The sequence below is a fragment of the Gigantopelta aegis genome, chromosome 9 (genome assembly GCF_016097555.1).
Source record: "Gigantopelta aegis isolate Gae_Host chromosome 9, Gae_host_genome, whole genome shotgun sequence".
Lineage (NCBI taxonomy): Eukaryota > Metazoa > Mollusca > Gastropoda > Neomphalida > Peltospiridae > Gigantopelta > Gigantopelta aegis.
Window position 1 is genome coordinate 8,016,631 of NC_054707.1, and position 21,416 is coordinate 8,038,046.

The 21,416-nt window shown below is 36.9% G+C and overlaps 1 protein-coding gene across 1 annotated transcript; it reads right to left on the minus strand.

Annotated features, from left to right (window-relative positions):
- Nucleotides 1-10,045: 10,045 nt before the first annotated feature.
- Nucleotides 10,046-20,700, minus strand: LOC121381917 (zinc finger protein 2 homolog). The gene is made up of 2 exons (XM_041511333.1): nucleotides 19,839-20,700; nucleotides 10,046-11,715 (listed from the first exon to the last, which is right to left on the minus strand). The coding sequence occupies exons 1-2, from the start codon at nucleotides 20,659-20,661 to the stop codon at nucleotides 10,433-10,435; spliced, it is 2,106 nt and encodes a 701-aa protein (XP_041367267.1). The 5' UTR covers nucleotides 20,662-20,700; the 3' UTR covers nucleotides 10,046-10,432.
- Nucleotides 20,701-21,416: the final 716 nt, after the last annotated feature.

The following is a 21,416-nucleotide window of genomic DNA, read 5'->3' on the forward strand; positions in this document are numbered from 1 at the left end:
ATGTGAGGATAGATGCATGTGTGTTATTCGTGTATATTTGTGAAAGTGTGTTCATATATGTGTAGCTGTGGGGTTTTGCATGAATAGTGCTTAATTCCATGAAAAAAACATTACAGTGCTGTCCGATGTATCGGCACACCTAAGCTTTCAAGGACCATTTTCTATGTGAACATTGTGAAATATTTAATAAAATGCGTCTCTCACCAATGAAGAAGTGCATAATCTGAAATACACTACAAATTGTTTTATGTCTGTAGTAAATAAACATTTTAAAATGGTCCTTAAATATAGGCACCCCCTTGTATCCAAAACGATTTGCATGTCCGGTGATTCGGCGCAGTAGATGTGGATCGTAGACCCCGCTATTTATAAACCGCCCATGACCTCACTTTTAGCCTTTAAACGCTACACTATTGTCCCAGAATTATTTTAGTACTTTTTTGTTTTGTCTAGTTAAAAATATTACTATGAAAATGAACGATCACATATGACCCATCTCATGATCAGTTTCGGAATCGTTTTCTTGAGTGGCACAGTACTGCAGATGCATACATGTTCACTGTCATGCATGACTGAGATGCCTACATGGATTTTATTTTTCTCGGGTAGATTGTGCACACACGTGGATCTTATTTCGTTTTTATTTTTTTATAACAATGTGACAATTGTGAACTGGAATGACTGTCAATTAAGATGTAAAATGTTCGTTTTGTTTGCATGTCTGTGTTTTCTTTTTCGGTTTAAATAAAAAAATAACCGAACAAAAATAATTACATTTATACTGTTTGCTATAATTTTTAAAATGCGGGAAAGGTGTTTTTAGACTGGTTTTAACCTTCTTAATATCAATAAGGATGACCTACTTCGCGTTTATAAACACGAAAACAGGTGAATGATTTATTTTGAAATTATTATATAATTATTGATAATTCTAAAAAAAAAATTAATTGCACCCTTAACAATAAATATATTGATACTTGATTAACCATTGAAAAAGGAATTGAACTTTAATTCGTTAAAAACACTGACAACATGACAACTTCCTAAGCATACTTAAGCAAAATACCAAGTGCGCCGAATCACCGGACGCGCCTATACACCGGACACGGTTGTATGGTGTTAGAGTACTCGCGCACAAACCCAAGCGCGTGCAACTACGTGTGAGGCAATCAGTTGATTGAGTTGGCGTCCAGATACGCTTGTGAGTCGATATGTACGAGAGCGTGGCGCAAATAACAGTGCAGTAAAATCGTTTAATCCTATAATGTGGACAGGTATACGTTTATATGTGTTTATGTATGTATGTGTATGTATGTATATGTATGTGTATGTGTGTATATGGTTGTTGTTGGGTTGTTGTTGTTTTTTGTTTTGTTTGTTTTATTGGGTTGTTTTTGTTTTTGTTTTTTTTAAATATTCACTAGTGACGGGATTAATAATTTTCAAAATTCATTAGCCAACATTGGAAATTCAATGGTCTAAGCAATTACTTAATAACCCTACCATGAGAATCGCCAACACGCGAGTGAGGCTACCATTTTCTAGAAGCCCTGTAATATGTATGTATGTATATGTGCATCTACATCCTAAATTCAGTTATATTCATTATTAGTGTCCATGTAGATATTTAATTCCATTCTGGGATTTATGCACAACTGAATATGGGTGTTAGACGAACGATTGATATTTTAATTTATTTGGTTTAAATAAAGTTTGGACTCCTTCTGGTTATATAACCTATCAAACATTCTGGGGTTGGGGGAGTTAATTCCCCATGATAATACCTTTGTTTTCTATTGTATTTAGTGTAGTGTGTGAATGTGTGTGTTTGAATTCACTGCTGTGTTCTCTATGTTTGAATACGCATGTCGATGTTTGCAAGGGTGTGGATTTGTTTAATTTTTTTTTTTGTATTCAACACTTCTTTTCCATTTCTATCTGTTCTTCACGTATTTTTTCAAACTCCTATTTATCTTTGTCAAAGGCACGTCAAGCTTTATAGCCAATACTCGAATTTTGCTTACAGTAGTAGTATTATCTGGATAGGGAATGGTGCCAATTATCAGATCCAGTATAACCAAATTCGAAATGTAGAAAATTCCACCTATAAAAAGAGTAAACTTAATCATTTAAGATGGCGTGTGTAAAAATAATGACGGTAAACTGTCAGGGACTAGGAGATCCTAAAAAACGTCAAGACGTACTTAATTACTTAAAATGTAAAAATTATAATATTTATTGTCTGCAAGATACCCACTTCAGAGTAGAACTAGAACCATATATAAAAACACAATGGGGATATAAATGTGTGTTTAATTCTTACGTTGGAAATGCAAGAGGAGTAGCCATTATGTTTAATAATAACTTTGAATACGAAATACACAAAATAGAAAAAGACAATTCGGGCAACTTCATATTGATAGATATCACTATAGAAGGAGAGAGAATTATTCTTACGACCTTATACGGACCAAATAGAGATAATCCTAAATTTTATGAAAACATTTTTAACAATTTAGAAGACTTCCAAACTGATAAATATATAGTTTTCGGAGATTTTAATCTAGTACTGAATCAGAATTTAGATACCAAACACTATAAATATATTAATAATCCTAATTCACGTAATACAATTATAGAAACGGCAGAAATGTTAGATTTAAAAGATCCGTTTAGAGAATTTTATCCACATTTAAAACGATATACATGGAGGAAGAAAAATCCAGCAAAACAAGCCAGACTAGACTTCTTTTTACTTTCAAATAATTTAATACCATACGTACAAAAAATTGTAATCGAAAATAGTTACCGATCTGACCATTCTGGTGTAGTTGCCCACTTGAAAATAAATGAGGTTAAAAAAGGAAGTGGACTTTGGAAATTTAACAACGCATTGTTAAGAGATAAAGAATATGTAAAGGTTATTAAAAATACAATTGAAAATGTTAAAACGCAATACGCAGTTCCTGTCTATTTAGGAGAAAGTATAAGTACAATACCCAATGAAGCGATACAATTCGTAATAAATGACCAACTTTTTTTTTATGAAACTTTATTAATGGAAATAAGAGAGGCAAAACGATTTCATATTCTGCTTACAGAAAAAAGAAACAAAATGAATTAGAAAAACAAATATGTGATGAAATTAGAATATTAGAATGCAACGACGAAATGACTAATATAAATATAATAGAAGAAAAAAAACTACAACTAGAGAAATTAAGAGAAGAAAAATTAAAGGGACATTATATAAGATCAAGAGCGAAATAGGTTGAAGAGGGAGAAAAGCCAACGAAATACTTCTGCAATATGAAATCGAGAAATTATTACAGCAAGTTAGTATCAAGACTAGAGTTAGAAAATGGTGTAGAAATAACAAATCAGAAAAAATTCTTTTAGAAACCCAAATATTTTATAAAAAAACCTGTACTCTGCGCCCTCAAATGAAGTAAGTGACGAGATTATAGATAAATTAAATGGACTTAATTATAATAAGCTAACTAACGAGGAAGCAAATGCACTGGAAGGAGAAATAAAATATTAGAAGTGCTATCATTTTTAAAAAATATGAAAAATTAAAAAAGCCCTGGGTCTGATGGATTCACTGCTGAATTCTTCAAGTTCTTTTGGATTGATTTAGATTATTTTATCATTAGATCAATAAATTATAGTTATATTGTCAAAGAAATGTCTGAAGTCCAAAAGCTGGGTATTATTACCTGTATTCCCAAACCAAATAAACCAAAACAGTTTTTTTAAAATTGGAGGCCTTTAACATTGCTTAACTGTACTTATAAACTAGCTTCAGGCTGCATTGCCAATAGAATAAAAACAGTGCTAGATAAAATAATTAGCAACGATCAAACTGGTTTCATTAAAGGTAGATATATTGGTGAAAACATTCGATTAATATATGATATCATGCACTACACGACCGTCCTCGATATACCAGGCCTCCTGCTTTTGGTAGATTTTGAAAAAGCTTTCGACTCTGTATTATGGACATTTATTGAAAAATCATTAGACATTTTTAATTTCAAAGCCTCAATTAAAAACTGGATTAAAACTTTGTATAATAATTCAATGTCGAGGGTGATTCAAAATGGTTTTCTGTCAGAGACATTTAAATTAGAAAGAGGATGTAGACAAGGTGATCCACTTTCTCCGTATATTTTTATTATTTGCGCTGAAATTCTAGCTATATTAATAAAAAATAACGAAAACATAAATGGAATAACAATCGATGGTGAACAATATCTAATATCCCAATACGCAAACGATACAACTTTTATATTGGATGGAACTCCTGGATCTCTGTTTAATACTTAAACAATATTAGCATATTATGCCACAGTATCTGGATTAAAAATAAATTATACAAAATCAAAAGCTATTTGGATAGGCAGTAAAAAAACCCTCAAAAGATGTTTATCACCATTCAAGATGGAAATTGGAATGGAATACAACAGAATTTAAGATACTCGGAATAACGTTTACACTAAATTTACAATTAATTGTTAAAGCGAATTACCCCACAAATATTAATGAAATTAAACTATTGATAAAACTATGGTCAATAAGGAAGTTAACTGTCTTAGGAAGAATGAATGAATGAATGAATGAATGAATGTTTAACGACACCCCAGCACGAAAAATACATCGGCTATTGGGTGTCAAACTATGGTACTGCAAATAAATAAAGTGATGATCAACATCAACACAAAAACTCAAGACCCAAACAAAAACAGTGTAAAGAACTGTGCAAAAACACAAATATCACAGCATTTTACAGATACTGAATTTTACTAAAAACTTCAATTTTCTGCTGTATTGGCCATTCTCAAAGAGAATGTTACACCCCTGCACCACGGTGAGGTTACAGCACACGCAGGGGTCTTAGGAAGAATACCCGTATTAAAAACACTAATAATACCTAAAATTACATATTTACTAATTTCACTACCAAACCCATCCAAAAAAGAAGTTGACAATTTGAATAGATTATTTCATAAATTCATTTGGCAAAATAAACCCGATAAAATAAAACGAGTCTTATTAGCTCAAGAATTCAAAGATGGTGGATTACAAATGTTAAATATACTCTTCAAAAGAAGAAACGCAAAACCACATTGTCGTAACATTTGGAGAATTGATTTAATTATTGAATGGCGAGTCCGATAATTACCAAATGTTGGAGGATTGTTCACAATTCACTCTAGTCCATTGTGAGTAAGTGATAGGACACACCACCAAGGTCAAGGTCATCTGGAGTCAATACCGGGTGTGGCCTCCGCGTGTGTTGACAACTGCCTGGCACCGCCTGCCCATTGAAGCAACCAGAGTACGGATGACGTCCCGGGGGATGGTGGCCCACTCGGCCTGCAAGGCTGCTGCCAGCTCGGGCAGGGTCTGGGGCTGTGGTTGTCGCTGTCGGAGGCGTCGGTCCAACTCGTCCCATAGATGCTCAATTGGGTTCAAATCCGGTGATATCGATGGCCAAGGAAGGACATTAATGTTGTTGTTCTGTAGGAAAGCCGTTGTGAGACGTGCTGTGTGAGGCCTGGCGTTGTCATGTTGGAACACTGCGTTGGCGTTGGCCATAACTGGAACGATGTGTGGCCGGAGGATCTGGTCAATGTAGCCCTGTGCATTCAGGTTGCCCTGCACGTGGACCAGGTCAGTTCTGCCAGTGTGTGAGATGGCTGCCCACACCATGACACTACCCCCGCCGAATCTGTCCACTTCCTGCACGCAGTTTGCCGCATAACGTTCACCACGACGCCTATACACGCGACATCTTCCATCATGACGTCGGAGCAGAAATCGGGACTCGTCACTGAACCACACCTGTCTCCATCGCAGTTGAGGCCATTGTCGATGAATCTGGCACCACTGCAGTCGGAGTCGACGGTGTTGTGGTGTTAAGATGACACCTCGAACTGGACGTCTGGCACGAATTCCTATCGGATATCCTGCGCAAACCTGGTATTGCTGCGGCTGTGGAGGTGGCAGTAGTCAATCGTTCCCGAAGGTGGCGTACCCGGATGTAGCGGTCCTGCCCGGGGGTAGTGACCCGTGGTCGACCGGATCTAGGGAGGTCACGTGTTGATCCATGTTGCTGGTAACGGTCCCACAGTCTGGAGATGGTGCTTGGGGACACATGGAATGCCCTGGCAACGGCCGTTCTGGATTCGCCTGCGTCTAGTCGGCCGATGGCATTGTTTCTCTGCGGTTCACTGATACGTGGCATGTCCTGGATTGTCAACTGTCGGCCAGATACAGAGGCCAGGCAAGCGAACACCCTGCACTTTTATACTGTCGGTGTTCATGTTGCACGTGCAGACAACGCACGTGCAGTGGTGACATGGTTTGCACGTGGCTGCGTTTTTGCGAATATTCACATTTTGGAACTTTATTGTACAGTAGCTGCGTTTTATCGAATGTAACCGTGGGAATGTGTTTGGGACATGCAATGACCTTATATTCACAAGGCATGAACCGGTAGGAAACATAAAATCGGAGTTATAACCCATTTGTACCCTTTTGCGTTTCTTTTTTTGAAGAGTATATATATATATATATATATATATATATATTTTTTTTTTTTTTTGTGTGTGTGTGTATTTGTGCACACACACACTTTTTGGCACCTTCCTATGCCCGTGAAATTTATTAATTGTTAGCGGGTGACATGTATATCTTGGTCGGCTTGGTGATTCTGGGGCTATGATTGCCATATACTTACCATTTGTGACACCCAATAGCCAATGTGTATTTTTGTGCTGGGGTGTCGTTAAACATTCATTCATTCATTCATTCATTCACGATTGCCATACTAATATTGTAATGTTAATGTACTTTGAATAAAGTGGGCGGTTGTTTTAAACGTTGCGCCTCCTCCCTGAATACTGTAGGTGCCTTTTCTTAAAGGGACATTCCTGAGTTTGCTGCAATTTTGAAGATGTTATCGACTAAATGAGACTTTTTAACGATTGTAATTACATATCAAATATATTTGTCTGCATAAAATTTTAGTGGCTGTATATTAAACGTGTTTCTGATCGTTCTAATATTTATACTAGGATAAATTTATTTTTATTTCCTAAAACATTATTTTTTCGTACGTACGAAATTATTTGAAGACAAAATCCAGTTTGGGCTTCTTACAAATATTAAGACGGCAAGAAACACTTTGAATATACAGACACTAATATTGTAAACAAAAAATATATATTTAATATGCAACTTTAATCGTAGAAATATTTTATTAGTCGGAAATATCTTACAACTCAGGAATGTCCCTTTAAACGGTGCACTCCTCCATAGAAAAAAAACTGCATCCGGCCCTGACAATCAATTTTTTATTATTTTTTATTTTTTATAATGCATGTTAGTGCACTTTTACATACTACATAGGTGTCTTGGTTTCCTTCTGGGGGCGGAACGTAGTCCAGTGGTAAAGCGCTCGCTTGATGGCCGGTCGGTTTCGGACCGATCCCCGCCGGTATATCAAAGACGTGGTATGTGCTATCCTGAATGAGGGATGGTCCACATAAAAGTTCCCTTGCTGCATTAGAAAAAATGTAGCGGGTTTCCTCTGATGACTACGTGTCAGAATTACCAAATGTTTGACATCCAGTAGCCGATGATTAATAAATCAATGTGCTCTAGTGGTATTGTTAAACAAAACGAACAGAATTCTTGTTTCTTTCTTTCTGTGTTGGGTTTTTTAATGGCACTCCTTCCCCACCCACCCTGAGAAAATCTGCATCCGCCTTGACACATTTTGCTTGTGATTTGATCAGAGAAAATTTCCGGTAACGTTACCAGGCATGCACAGAAACGTCAACACTTCTTTGACGTGACGTCAACACTGTTATGACGTCAATATACTTATTGATGTTAATGCGATACGACGTACATTCTTGAGAAATGTGCGAACAACATCGCTGTTTGACATTTATAATCATATTTATTTTAAATGTGTGTTTACGCAAAAAGGACAAGTAACTAATACAAGGACGAGTGCTAACCACTGTTATTCTGTTGCAATATTCTCTCCACCACGCGTCGACTGGATATATGGAAACAGGTAGGCGTAATTGTTTGATCGTTTGTTTAATTAGGAGATAACCATATTGAGTTTTAGATTTGCGGGTGTTATTGTCCATTTGATCCCGCAAATGTCATTTCTGACCGAAGGCGTTAGCCTGAGGTCAAAAATTAAACATTTGAGGTCACCCTTGAATCGTCAACGTCGCCTGTTCCAATTGCTAATGACATCACTTTCTAATGAAAGTTGATGTCATTAGCTTTCCGGGTGTTATTGTCCATTTGATCCCGGAAAAAGAATGCAATTAACCACTCACAATACAGAACACACTCGCCATCAGTTTACAATTGTTTGTTCATTCGTTTGTTTGAGTATCAGGACCGATGAAGTAGGATGTGTGGTTCTGTAGGCACTGGTAGAGCCAGGATTTTATTGGAGGAGGGCAGTGGCGTAGCGTGGGCGGGAATACCGGGCGCAAAATTCTGGACTGGTTGAAGGGACTCGGAGAGTCCTAACGGTCGACTGGTTAGGGGACGCAATACTTGCCTTGCCCCGGGCGCTAGCAACTCACGCTACGTCACCGGAGGGGGGCGATGGTGGGTTAGATAGGCCAACATTTTAGGTGGGTAGCTTCACAGCCTCGTTATGAACCATGCTCGATTTCACGCTGGATCGAAGCAGTCACCCGGTGTTTCCTCATAATTTTTGCGTTTGATGGGCGGGATAGAGTTAGTGGTAAAGCGCGGAGATGCGATCGCCCTATGTAGACATGCAGGCATAAGACCCCGGGGCGGGATTTATCGCACTAAGTTGAGCTATCGCCTGTGGTGCTTGCGTCGCAGGATCGAATCACCTCGGTGGATCCATTCAACTAATTGGGGTTTTCCCTCGTTCAAACCAGTACACCACAACTGGTCAAAGGCCGTGTTATGTGCTTTCCTGCCTGTTGGAAAGTGCATATAAAACATCCCTTACTGCTAATGATTTTTTTTGTTTACGGGTTTCCTCCAATGACCAAGAGTCAGAATTACCAAATGTTTGACATCCAATAGCCGATGATTAATTAATCAATGTGCTCTAGTGGTGTCGTTAAACAACACACTTTAAAACTTTCCCCCATAATTTTGGCCACCCCATGATCAATATTTTGGGGGGAGCCTGTCTTGAACCCCTTAAAATCTTCGCCCGCCAATCTAGACCCACCCCCCCTTTGCAAAAAATCATACATACGCGCCTGCCTCCGACCCCCCACCCCCCCTCATTCCCTCCTTCTTCGAGTTTCACTGACATCTTCATGTCCTTCTCGATTTAAGGACGAAGCGTCATTCTCGCACATTCAATATTTGCTTAACGCGGCAGGATCCATGGATTGACTAAACCTCTCTACAGGACTTATGCTCGACATTCAAAACCATATCAATACAGGAATCATCACCGACTAATGTATTATGTCAAACAAGCATTACCTCCTAATATCAGTTGGACGTGACAACTACAGCGCACGATCAACAAATGTGGGAGAGAAAATAGATTTTCTAACAGTCGATACAGTTGCCGTTAAAAAGTAATTAATAAATAAAATAACACCATGTGTTATCATATCACCGATTATGATTTGAAAAAAACAAAAAACATTTACGTTTTTCTTGGGGTTTGAAAAAACCCCTTTGGATTCATCATTTCTTCCGTAGCGCCAAACCCAAAAATTTCTTTCTAACAGAGATCCTGCTAGCAGATGAAATAGAAATTCACCTGGTAAAACTACTCAAAACAGACAAAGGTACATTTGTAGGTAGGATTATCTCATGTGCTATTTACCTTGTAATTCTGTTATATTTGAATTCCGCAATGCTCCAAAATACATTTCAAAGATCCAATTTTCCACACAATATCCTTCCTTCACCATGTGCCGTCTTATTTCTAGCACACCATATTTTTTCTTAGCAGGCCATATTTTTTTGTTCTGCCATTTTAAAAACGCATAACAGCAGGCCATATTTATTATTTTACTTCCCATTTCGAACCCTGGAACAGCAATATGAATAAAAACAACAACATATCAGCACTACCTATATGAATGAAAGATGATAAGAATGGTAAACTTTAGAACTTATATACATGTTGGTCATCAGTCATCAGTCATGTAATTTATGGTAACCTGCACACCGGTTTTCCTTGGAAGCAGAGTTTATTTTGATGTCTGTATAAAAGACATGCATGATTTTACACCCTGACAAGTCAAATATTATATCAATTGGCATTATAATTAATATTTTGTGTTACTAAAACCATCCAGACTTCAAAATGATATTAGTAACAACGATCACACCAAAATGAACATGTATGGCTATTAGTCAAAAGTATATCATAATTTCATTGTTATGTAGCGTGTTTTTTCTTGTGTTTTTTCAAACCAGCCAAAAGTCGAAACTCTAGTCTACAGACATCACACTCAAATGGTTTTTGCCCACTGTGAATGCGTGCATGTCGTACTAAATCAAACCGACCCTTAAAGCCTTTCCCACAGTCCTCGCACTTAAAGGGTTCTTCTCCAGTGTGAACTCTCATATGTCTTTTCAAACTCGACGGTCCCAAAAATCTCTTTGCACACACTTTACACACGTGAGGCTCGCTTCCGTCGTGCACCTTCTTGTGCGACTTTAACTGCCCTGGCCTATAGAAACTCCTCTCACACTCGTTACACTTGTGGGCTTTCTTTCCTGAATGTATCTGCATATGTGTAGTAAAATGTCCACACTGGGTGAACGCCATTCCGCATTTCGTACACACGTAGGGTCGCTCTCCGGTATGCACTTTCGAGTGCTGTCGTAAAGATGCTGCTACGTGAAATGCCTTTCCACAGTGTTCACACGCAAAGCGTTTTGGACCGAAGTGTGTGTCCATGTGTTTTTTCAAGTACTGACAGTTTGCGTACCGTTTCCCACAGGTGCTGCAGACATGTTTCGTGGAATAGATGGTGAAGTGCTTTTTCAAGTCACTTTCTACGATGCAGTCATTGTGGCACAGTTCACACGTGTACTGGCTGGGGTTTGTGCACACTGCAACATCTACATTCAGTCCCCGTTTCTTAGCGAGCAGTTTATCACAAATACAACACGGGCAGTAATATTTGGCGCTGTGATTCCACAAATGGTCCTCCCTGTCAGTTAGATTTACAAACGTCATGGAACACAGTCTACACTCGTACGGTCCATTGCTGTTTGCCTCCGACGTACACGCAAATGACTGCTCATGACGGATATCTGTCAGGTCTTTGGTTTGATTTGTTCGAATATTGGTTGTATCTTGGAACAGAGTATTCACACTTTTTATTTGTTTCATGTTGTTATTATTTTTTACCAATGAAGTATTATGATCAGTCTCAGAGCTGATTGTATCTTTTACCACTGCTGGTGATTTCTTCATTTTATTGGTGGTTGTTACTTTGGCCACTGAAGCAGGTTGTTCTGTTTTAATAAGGGTTGTACTGTTGATAGTCGATGGTCTTTGGTCCATTTCAATGTTGGCTGACGTATTGACCAGTGAAGGACTTTGCTCCACTTCATTATTGGTTGTATCTTTGAACAAGGAAACGCAATTCTCTTTTTGATTAAATAGAAAGCTGCTTTTATTTTTGATGCCGGATCCATTCATAACAGAATCTGAAAAATATACAAAACAAATGGTAACATACATATACATGGACGTACGACCCGGGGGGGGGGGGGGGGGGGGGCATTACATAGTATCATATATATATGTATGTAGACCAATAATCAAATTGAGTAAATAGCTAATAATTTCTTTTGGACCTCTGAATTGTAATCTTAACGTAGAAACGTGTTAATTTATGTACATGGATAGTGTATTTAAGTAATGACTTGGTTTGTTTTATATTAGGTCTCACTACACAGATGTCATCTGCCACTGAAAACCATGTTAAATTTCTCAACTTCAAATGAAGATTGCCAACAGAACGGGTTCTCGTTGGCACTAGTAGCAACATGCACCATTGCCAACAAACATAATATAAGCATTTATTTTCACTCCAAAACTGAGAACATTTCTGTCTCAGTTTTTTGCTATACGACTGCATCTGGCTGTAGTACCAGTCTGAACAGGTGGTTCAGTAACCAATTCACTCAGGCTGTCTCTTAACTATACACCCATGGCCCAAAAGGTCAATGCACAATATTACAAAATAACATGGGCAAAATACAGCCAGAAGGCTTACCATTAAACATACATATTGTTTTAATTCTTCACCATTTCCTGGAAGTGAATATGTGAACCATAAGATATGTCACAATTAGGAACTGTAGTGGACTGTGATGAACGAACTCTCACCCGGAAGTGAACTATGTAGTGAGACCTTAGTTATTTTTTTAGAAATGATGCATATTATTAGAACTGAATATTACATTAAACATGTACAGCATACATTTACAAACAGCGGGATTTAGCTCAGTCGGTTGAGTGCTCGATTGTGGTGTTTGCGTCGCAGGATCAAACCACTTCAGTGGATGCATTCAACTGATTGGGTTTGTCTGTGGGAAAGTGATATGGTTTTTCGGTCTGTGGGAAAGTGCATATAAAATATCCCTTGCTGCATTAAGACAAATGTAGCAGATTTCCTCTGATGACTAAATGTCAGAATTACCAAATGTTTGACATCCAATAGTCGATAAAATACCTGCATTTGCCAAATGGGATTTTTATTAACAATAATGAAAATGCTTTAGCCAAAATTGTTTTGTTCAGCACTGTATAGAGTATTTATAAATGAATATGAAAAGCATTTTAAATGCATCTTTTTTAGCTAATTATATACAAACTGGAATAAATCTGAATAACAAAACCATATTCCCTGATCAAAATCAAAGATAGCAATGGGAGTAGGTGAGGGGATATGCACTAACTTCAGTTAGAAGCCAGTGCCCCCTGCAACCACCCACCCCACTTATAAAGCCTATGGCATCAAATCAACAAATGTACAGAAATATGGGGGTGGGTGGATGTTTATGGAGGGTGTTTTTTAATTTTTATTTATTTATTCTTTTTTTTCTTTCCAAATAAAACATTTGAGAGCCAATACTAATTAAATTTTTTTTAAACAGAGTGCATTATTTCTTTAAAATAGCAAACTTTATGTTAGTTTGAACTGGGTTTTTGTTGGGTTTCCCCACCTCAACAATTTTGTAATTTCCTGCTGTTGTTGATTTCAGCTTGTAAAATACCTAGGCTAAGAATGCTGACGTCACGTTATTACGACTATTCCAATTTACGTCAGTTGTTTTTGATTAAAAAGATAATGAATTGAAATTTACGGTCTTTTTAAAATCCAGCTAACTTTGAGATGTCACCTAACAAATGTCATCATTATTGTATTGTTGTGTATGTTTAACTGCAATTTGTATAATTTATACTACATGTATGTTCATTTCCATCGATCGCAATATGAAAGAGTGCGAAATTAATAAAGACAAAGGAAATAAACAAACAAAACAGCAATTAAGTATTCATTGATACGAACAACTATTGTGGGTTTTTTTTTTTTAATTTACATCAAGATTTACTGGTGTGTAATTGTATTGTGTAATATCTGCAATGATGTTTCTCGATACGTGCAGTCTCGGCTGTCAAGCACACTGAGACAGTGAGAGCAGTATAAGTTCAGCCAATGAACGTTTTTCTAACATTCGTGAACTATTGGATTGGTTCCTGACACCATCATTAGGTTTAACGTGAAGTGCGTAAACCAGTTTAGCAAGCAGTTTTATTTAATTTTTGCTCAATCTGGCTGAACTAGGCCAAGGATAGCAGGGTTCGCGCTGTCGGTAGCCAAATTAGCCATTGGCTAATTTTTACAAAAAATGGCTAATAAAATTTGCAAGTGGCTAAAATTTTGGCTAAGCCTTTTTCTGTCTTCTGATGTGAACAAACGGTTACATAATCTATTCCACACCTCAAACATAATAATACTACCAAATATTCAATTAGCGTAATAGCGATCTCATGACCGGTAACGAGAAACGGTGTCATGCAGAATACAGCGTAGGCCTTATAATGTTTGCTTATTTTAATAATCACGGTTATTAATTTTAACGGCATGCATTCAACATGTATGACAGCAATGTCTGGAAGATCTGTAACTTGTTATTTTTACGTTGTAAAATCTTTGAACCAAAGTAGGCTAATAAAAACAGACTGACAATGCGTGTCAATTTGAATACACATGCCTGTTCAGGGCCGAAAGACATGTGGCCTCAGATTACAGTTATCTTCCCATTTGGTTGTCCAAAATCCGGAAGTTTCACCGCGCAAGTAGTCTGCTGTTTGACTGTGATTATTTCATGGCAGACAGCTATGAAGTGGCAACTGTTTGACTGAAGTGACAGGGGATAGCATGTAGTTTGTAAACATGTGTAACTTGTTGACATTGAAGACTTGTTTGTGGTAATTCCGGCCCATGCAAAAGTAGTGCTTTTTGTGTAAAATGGGTGTACTCCGGCCTGGTTTAGAGGGTGTGTCTGTTTAAACCAATATGCTGGGAGAAAGAGCTGGACAACAGGGGTTGTCCTTTTCAGGGTATGTGTCCCCCATGCAGGCAAAGGTACATACAAAACTTCATGGGCCTGCTGATATTAATAAAAATGTTATAGCCACTAAGGCTATATAGAAACATATAGCGAAATTAATTGTGGTCTGAGGCCTGATATAGTTCACACATTACACCGGTTAAATGCTTGATTCTGATGAAAGTATTATAACCAGAGAGGTGAAATTACACAGACTGATTGTGCATACCACAAGGAATATGAAAACTAATTTATTTATTTTCTAAATATTTTATTAAATTAAAAAAACATTTTTTTTGAATTTATTAAAAATTAAAATTAAAATTTTCAACTTTTAAATTTCAGTATCCTCCAAAATAGCATAAGATGACCTCTGATGTTACTACAGGTTGTTGCAATATTCTTTAACAGTTTTGAGCTAATAATTTGGTAAAAAAGAGCAAAAGTTGGATTTTGTTAGTCAATATTGAGATTTTATTTTTTTTACATATTGAATTTTAATGAGTTTCTCAATTATTGCAATTGGACAGAAGATCTAAATATAATGAATATATCACTACTAAATGTAATTAAACACTTTAAATAAATAGTATACAGTTTTTAACAAGATTAAGTACTCTAATAATACATTTCACCTACATTTATGTAAATTACACACTTCAGTCATTTTTCAAAAATGGTCTTTTATCCTTAGAAAATCTAATAGGCTAATATTCTATGCTGTCTGAATGTATTTATTGTGTTCAGTAATCAGATGCTGGTATACTTGTCAAGTTTATTGCAGAAAAAAATGTGCCAAAAAGGTTAACATTTGGCTTGTAATACATATGGCAGAATAATCCATAATGCATATTCAGTGGTCATTACTACAAACATCCTTCCAATCAAGAAATACTACACTGAGGTATCCCAGACACTGGCACATGACTACACTTGTTAACAGTTATCACTGGAAACTGAAAATATGGTGCAAGTACCTCTTGGTAGGATTTATATCAGCATTTTGTGACAAAATCTTCATTTTCAAAGTTGTCGTCAACAAAAAAATATTATGGTGTATACCTAAGTAATATCTGTAGGGCATATTCATATTAATATGCATTTATATGGACTGTTTTGCCTTTTACAAAGTGGCTACATGTCTAATACAGTAAATGAAGTAGATTAAGTAAATACAGCAGGTCAAAATTGAATATGAGGCCTATCATGTCTAATTTTCCCTGAAATTAGTGTGTAAACATTTGTTGCAAATGGCCCCAATTTTGTGACTTTCACCATCCCTCTGACACATTTCTAATAATGTATCATGAATTCAGTCACCATATCTTTACTAAGCCTCCACTTATCATATCTAAAATGCAAAATTTTACAGTTTTAGATTTTTTTGTTTCTCAAAAATTTTAATTTAAGTTTAATATTTAATTAAAAATGAAGTAAAATCTAATGATTGATTTTTTTTTTTTCTTTAAATATTTCAAAATCTTTCCAAGACAACACTGTGCAGATAGAACATATGTAGAAGAAAAAATAGCTGCTCATTGTATGAAGAAATTCCAAAATTTGATAAAGTTATTACATTTTGAAGTTGGTGTCCCTCAAGTTTCCATTGCTAAAATTGGCCATGGCAAGGCACTGTGGTAGGTGTTTTAACACAGCCTCTGTATACTCTCAGTTTAAAGGTGACATACCGATACTTACCGAGCATTGCTTTAATATGTATATCATTGGAATGCATTAGTGTGGGCCAGTTTTTAGGGGAAAAAATGGACTGATAGGCCTCAGATTACAGTTATCTTCCCATTTGGTTGTCCAAAATCCGGAAGTTTCACCGCGCAAGTAGTCTGCTGTTTGACTGTGATTATTTCATGGCAGACAGCTATGAAGTGGCAACTGTTTGACTGAAGTGACAGGGGATAGCATGTAGTTTGTAAACATGTGTAACTTGTTGACATTGAAGACTTGTTTGTGGTAATTCCGGCCCATGCAAAAGTAGTGCTTTTTGTGTAAAATGGGTGTACTCCGGCCTGGTTTAGAGGGTGTGTCTGTTTAAACCAATATGCTGGGAGAAAGAGCTGGACAACAGGGGTTGTCCTTTTCAGGGTATGTGTCCCCCATGCAGGCAAAGGTACATACAAAACTTCATGGGCCTGCTGATATTAATAAAAATGTTATAGCCACTAAGGCTATATAGAAACATATAGCGAAATTAATTGTGGTCTGAGGCCATGTAGGCTATCTCAAGGGCCGAGTTCAGCCAGACCGAGCGAAAACAAAACGTTCGCTAGACTGGTTTGTGCGCTTCACGTTAAACCAAATGGACACGACGAACACCAATCAAATAGTTCGCGAACGTTAGGAAGAACGTTCGTTGGCTGAACTGAACAGCTCTCGGTGGAATATACGTCACGCCTCAGTCAGCTGACACCCGAGTGTCAAGAGACATCGTTGCAGACATTAAACAATACGATTACGCAAAAGTAAATCTTGATGTAAATTTGAAGAAAAACAATAGTTATTTGCATCAATGAATACCTAACTGCAGTTTGTGTTTATTCCTTTGTCTTTGTTAATTTCGTACCCATGGTTGAGAGCACGCATGCAAATCGCGATCGCCAGAAATGAATATGCAGTATTTAAATTATACAAATTGCAGTTAAATGTACACTGAATAAAATTAGTTTACAATAATCATATTTGTTAGATAATTTTTTTTTAAATTATTTTTTTTAATAAATGGAGTATACTATGAAGTCGGCATTCTTAGCCGGGGTATTTTGTAAGCAGAAATCACAACAAACATTTAACACGACGCTGAAATCAACCGCAACAACATGGCACAAATTATGAAATTGTTTGGGGTGGGGGAATTGATGAAAAAAAAGAAAAGAAAAAAAATGGCAATTCAAACTAACATAACGATTGCTATTTAAAGAAATAATGAGTTCTATATATTAAAAAAAAGCTCTCAAATTTTTATTTGGAAAAAAACGGAAGAAAAATAAAAAAAACCACCATCCATAAACATCCAACCCACCCCCATATTTCTGTATGTTTGTTAATTTAATGCCATAGGCCTTAGAAGTGGGGGTGGGTGTATGGGGTACTGGCTTCAAACTCTGAAGATATTGCATAACCCCATCCCAACCCCACCCCCGCTGAAAAATCGAAGTAATATATTAACTGCCCCTACCCCCATTGAGGTTTTGTTATTCCTATTTATTCCAGTTTGTACACAATTAGCTGAAAAAGATACATTTTCATATTCATATATAAATACTCTATACAGTACTGCGTAAAACAAATTTGGCTAAAGCATTTTCAATATGGCTAATAAAAATTCCATTTGGCTAATATTTTGGCTACAGGTATTTTTGATCCAGGGTGAGCCCTGGGATAGCCTATGTCTTTTGGCCCTGAACTAGCATGTGTATTGAAACTGACACGCATTGTTGGTCTGTTTTTATTACTTTGGTTCGAAGACTTTACAAAGTTAAAATAACAAGCTACAGATCTTTCAGACTTTGCTTTCATACATGTTGAATAAATGCCGTTATTATGCTGTATTCTGAATGACACAGTTTCTCTTTACCGGTCGCAAGATCACTATTATGCTAGTTGGTATTATTATATTTCAGGTGTCGGATAGATTATGTAATCGTTTATCAGAAAAAAAAAAATGGCTAAGCCAAAATTTTAGACACTTGCAAATTTTATTAGCAGTGCTCTACAAAGCAAGTAAAATATTCGCCATGGCAACTAAAAACATTCCCTGGCATCTAAAAAATAAAATCAAATTCGCCAGTTGGCGACTGTCCAATAATTTTACTTTAATCTATAAACAAAACTGGACATCGGAAAACACCGTGGACCAGTAGCAATTTATCTTACATAAAACGTGTTTTCTATCTGTAATTTGTTTGAAAAATAAGTTTGAGACATGTTAATCGGACTATGAATAATGATTTTCCAGTATTCAAGAGTAAACACGGTGACGTTAAGTGGTAGGTAATACTTCATTATGATGTTATCTACCGGGTACCGTAACTTGAATATCAAGCGTTTGGAAATAATTCCGCCCCAGTTCAGTTTGGGATCAAGTCGGTCCTGTCCCATTTAGAGCCAGGTTTTATTTATGTATTACAATGACATTGTTGAGCTACTGTGTCTTTACTTGTCAGTTTGAAACTCAAACGTTAATTATTTTAAATGTCGACTTGTATAATAGTGTGTTATGCTGCGCTCCAATCGTCTCGTGCTTATCGTGATAATGGGTCCCTCCACGATAACGATGTCTCCAATCGTGAATGACATTTTAATCACGTCGGAAGTCATGTTCACCAGTGGAGGATGAAAACATGTTTCTATATTCATGACTCGACTTTAAACGGCTTTTAAGACAACTATTTACAAAACAGTAATTCGCTTAAATTCGTTTAATACAATTATTGGGTACAAAATAGTAATTCGCTTAAATTCGTTTAATACAATTATTGGGTACGAAATTTGATAATGATAGTTAATAGTCGTTCAGTGTTTTAGTGGAACCGGACACAAACAGTAACTTGTAATTTCTATTTAACAACTAGGAATCACCTCTTCACGAGTTCATTCGAATGCAGTCCTAATAACAATTACGGCATTAGTAATGTGTCGTAAAATGGCAGATGGATCGATTTAATTACAAGTATATATTAGTTGGCTACCAAATACAAGTGGCTGGCGACTAAAACATTATACTTTACTGGCCAGGGAAGAGTAAATTTGAACTTGCTTTGTAAAGCACTGATTAGCCATTTTTTGTAAAAATTAGCCAATGGCTAATTAAGTTACCGACAGCGCAAGCCCTGTTAATTAATCAATGTGCTCTAGTGGTGTCGTTAAACAAAACAAACATTAACTTTACATGTGTATCAAATGCCAGTTCTACAAATACACTAATTAATTATTATAATAGTGATTCGTGAAGACTTTAATGATCTATTTATTATCTGCTTACTTATAATACTGTAATTAAGGAATGAATGTAAAATCTTAAATTATTTTACAAGAAAAAAATTATTACTAAAGACAAGAATTCTGACTCGGTTACTAATTTCTGTCACTTTGTACATTTGACTAAGGAATTTGACTAAAGGTGTAATAAATTTACTAAAATAACACATTTAAAAAATAAAATATGTCGGACTGTCTGGTTGTTGGGTACATACCATGTAAATCATCACCCAACAAAGACTGACATGTCGCATCAGTATTGTCACCATCAACCAAGGCTCTTCTACCATAACTGACATCAATAGACCCTGCATTACCATCACCTTCATTGTCATGAACCGTGGCTCCATCACCATTGCTGACATCAACCAAGGCTGTACCAGCATCATCAACCGAGGATGTACCACCATCAGTAACATCAACCAAGTCTGTACCACCATCATCAACCGAGGCTGTACCACCATCATCAACCGAGGCTGTATCACCATCATCAACCGAGGCTGTACCACCATCATCAACCGTGGCTGTACCACCATCAGTAGCATTATCCGAGGTCATACACTGGTCATTAACATCAAATGGGGCCGGGCTGTCTTTAATCACATCAGTATCTCCATTACTGACATCAGATGAATGTGTAGCATCATGATCATGATCAATGACGTCGTGACAAACAATTGAAACATCACTCGCTGACGACCCCAATGATGAACACGTCCTTCGTTTCTTTGGTGTTACTAGAACTGGTAAATAATTCTCCAACTTGTTAATTGTTTTTGAAAGTGTCGTAACAGCATTTCTCTGACACTCGTCGTAAAACTGACAGCACTGTTGATGAAGACGATCAACTTTGACAAAACAGGCCCTGCAGATAAAACCCGTCTGAACGCCGATTCCGCCATACTTATACAGCAATGTACTAAGACTTGTCCCTTTTATTCTCTTGGATTCTATTCGGCGTACTTCTATGAAATGATTTCCACAAACTACACATTGTTTATCGTCACTGGAAGCTTTTCTCACGTCAGATTTGTTCATAATTCGAAAAAACCTTTTAGCAGACCATCGGTAACCGGAAGGAAGTACCATGCTTATCTTCTGTTTAAGTAATTTCCTCCTTTATTGGAATCCGGTTAAATCTGAAGTTCTTAACGACAGTAATACATGGTCAGGGTCGTATCTCTAAACAATGAAGAGTCGAATGGATATTTGGCACAATAGTTATTGATTCTATGAATCTCTATCTAGTACCTCGTCTATAGGAGGACAGTCACTCGTGATCATAACAGTGATGATATCAGATGTTTGAGAAAAGGGAGCATATCTTGCCCCACCAGGTACCCCCGTCATGAGTACTGCTACCAGAGCTGTATACAACGAGCATGCCTAATGTATCTTAGAAGTTACAATGTGTTTTGTTTAACGACACCGCTAGAGCATATTGACAATTAATCAACGGCTATTGAATGTCAACCATTTAGTAATTCTGACATACAGTCTTAGAGCAAGGGATCTTATATGTACAGTTTGGCACAAACAAGACAGCACACACCATATATCCTTTTTCATACCAATCGTAGGGCACAGACTGGGACGTGAAAACCCCAGTCAGAGAATGGGTCCACTAAAAGAGGTAGGACCTACGACCAAAGCACCCAGACTAACGATCTACAGAATGAGTTAGAATCCACTGAAGCCATAGGGAAGTAAATAATTGTATATACCATACTAATATTTTATTTAACAACGCACTCAACATATTTGATGCACGGTCGGTCTGGGATCGATCCCCG

What these genes read in the sequence shown, in the direction of transcription:
- LOC121381917 (XM_041511333.1), bottom strand. Translation starts at nt 20,661, where the DNA reads ATGAACAAATCTGACGTGAGAAAAGCTTCCAGTGACGATAAACAATGT. An exon ending in GTTGGGTGATGATTTACATG is followed by an intron (nt 11,716 to 19,838) that starts GTATGTACCCAA and finishes TATATTTTTCAG; the next exon opens with ATTCTGTTATGAATGGATCC.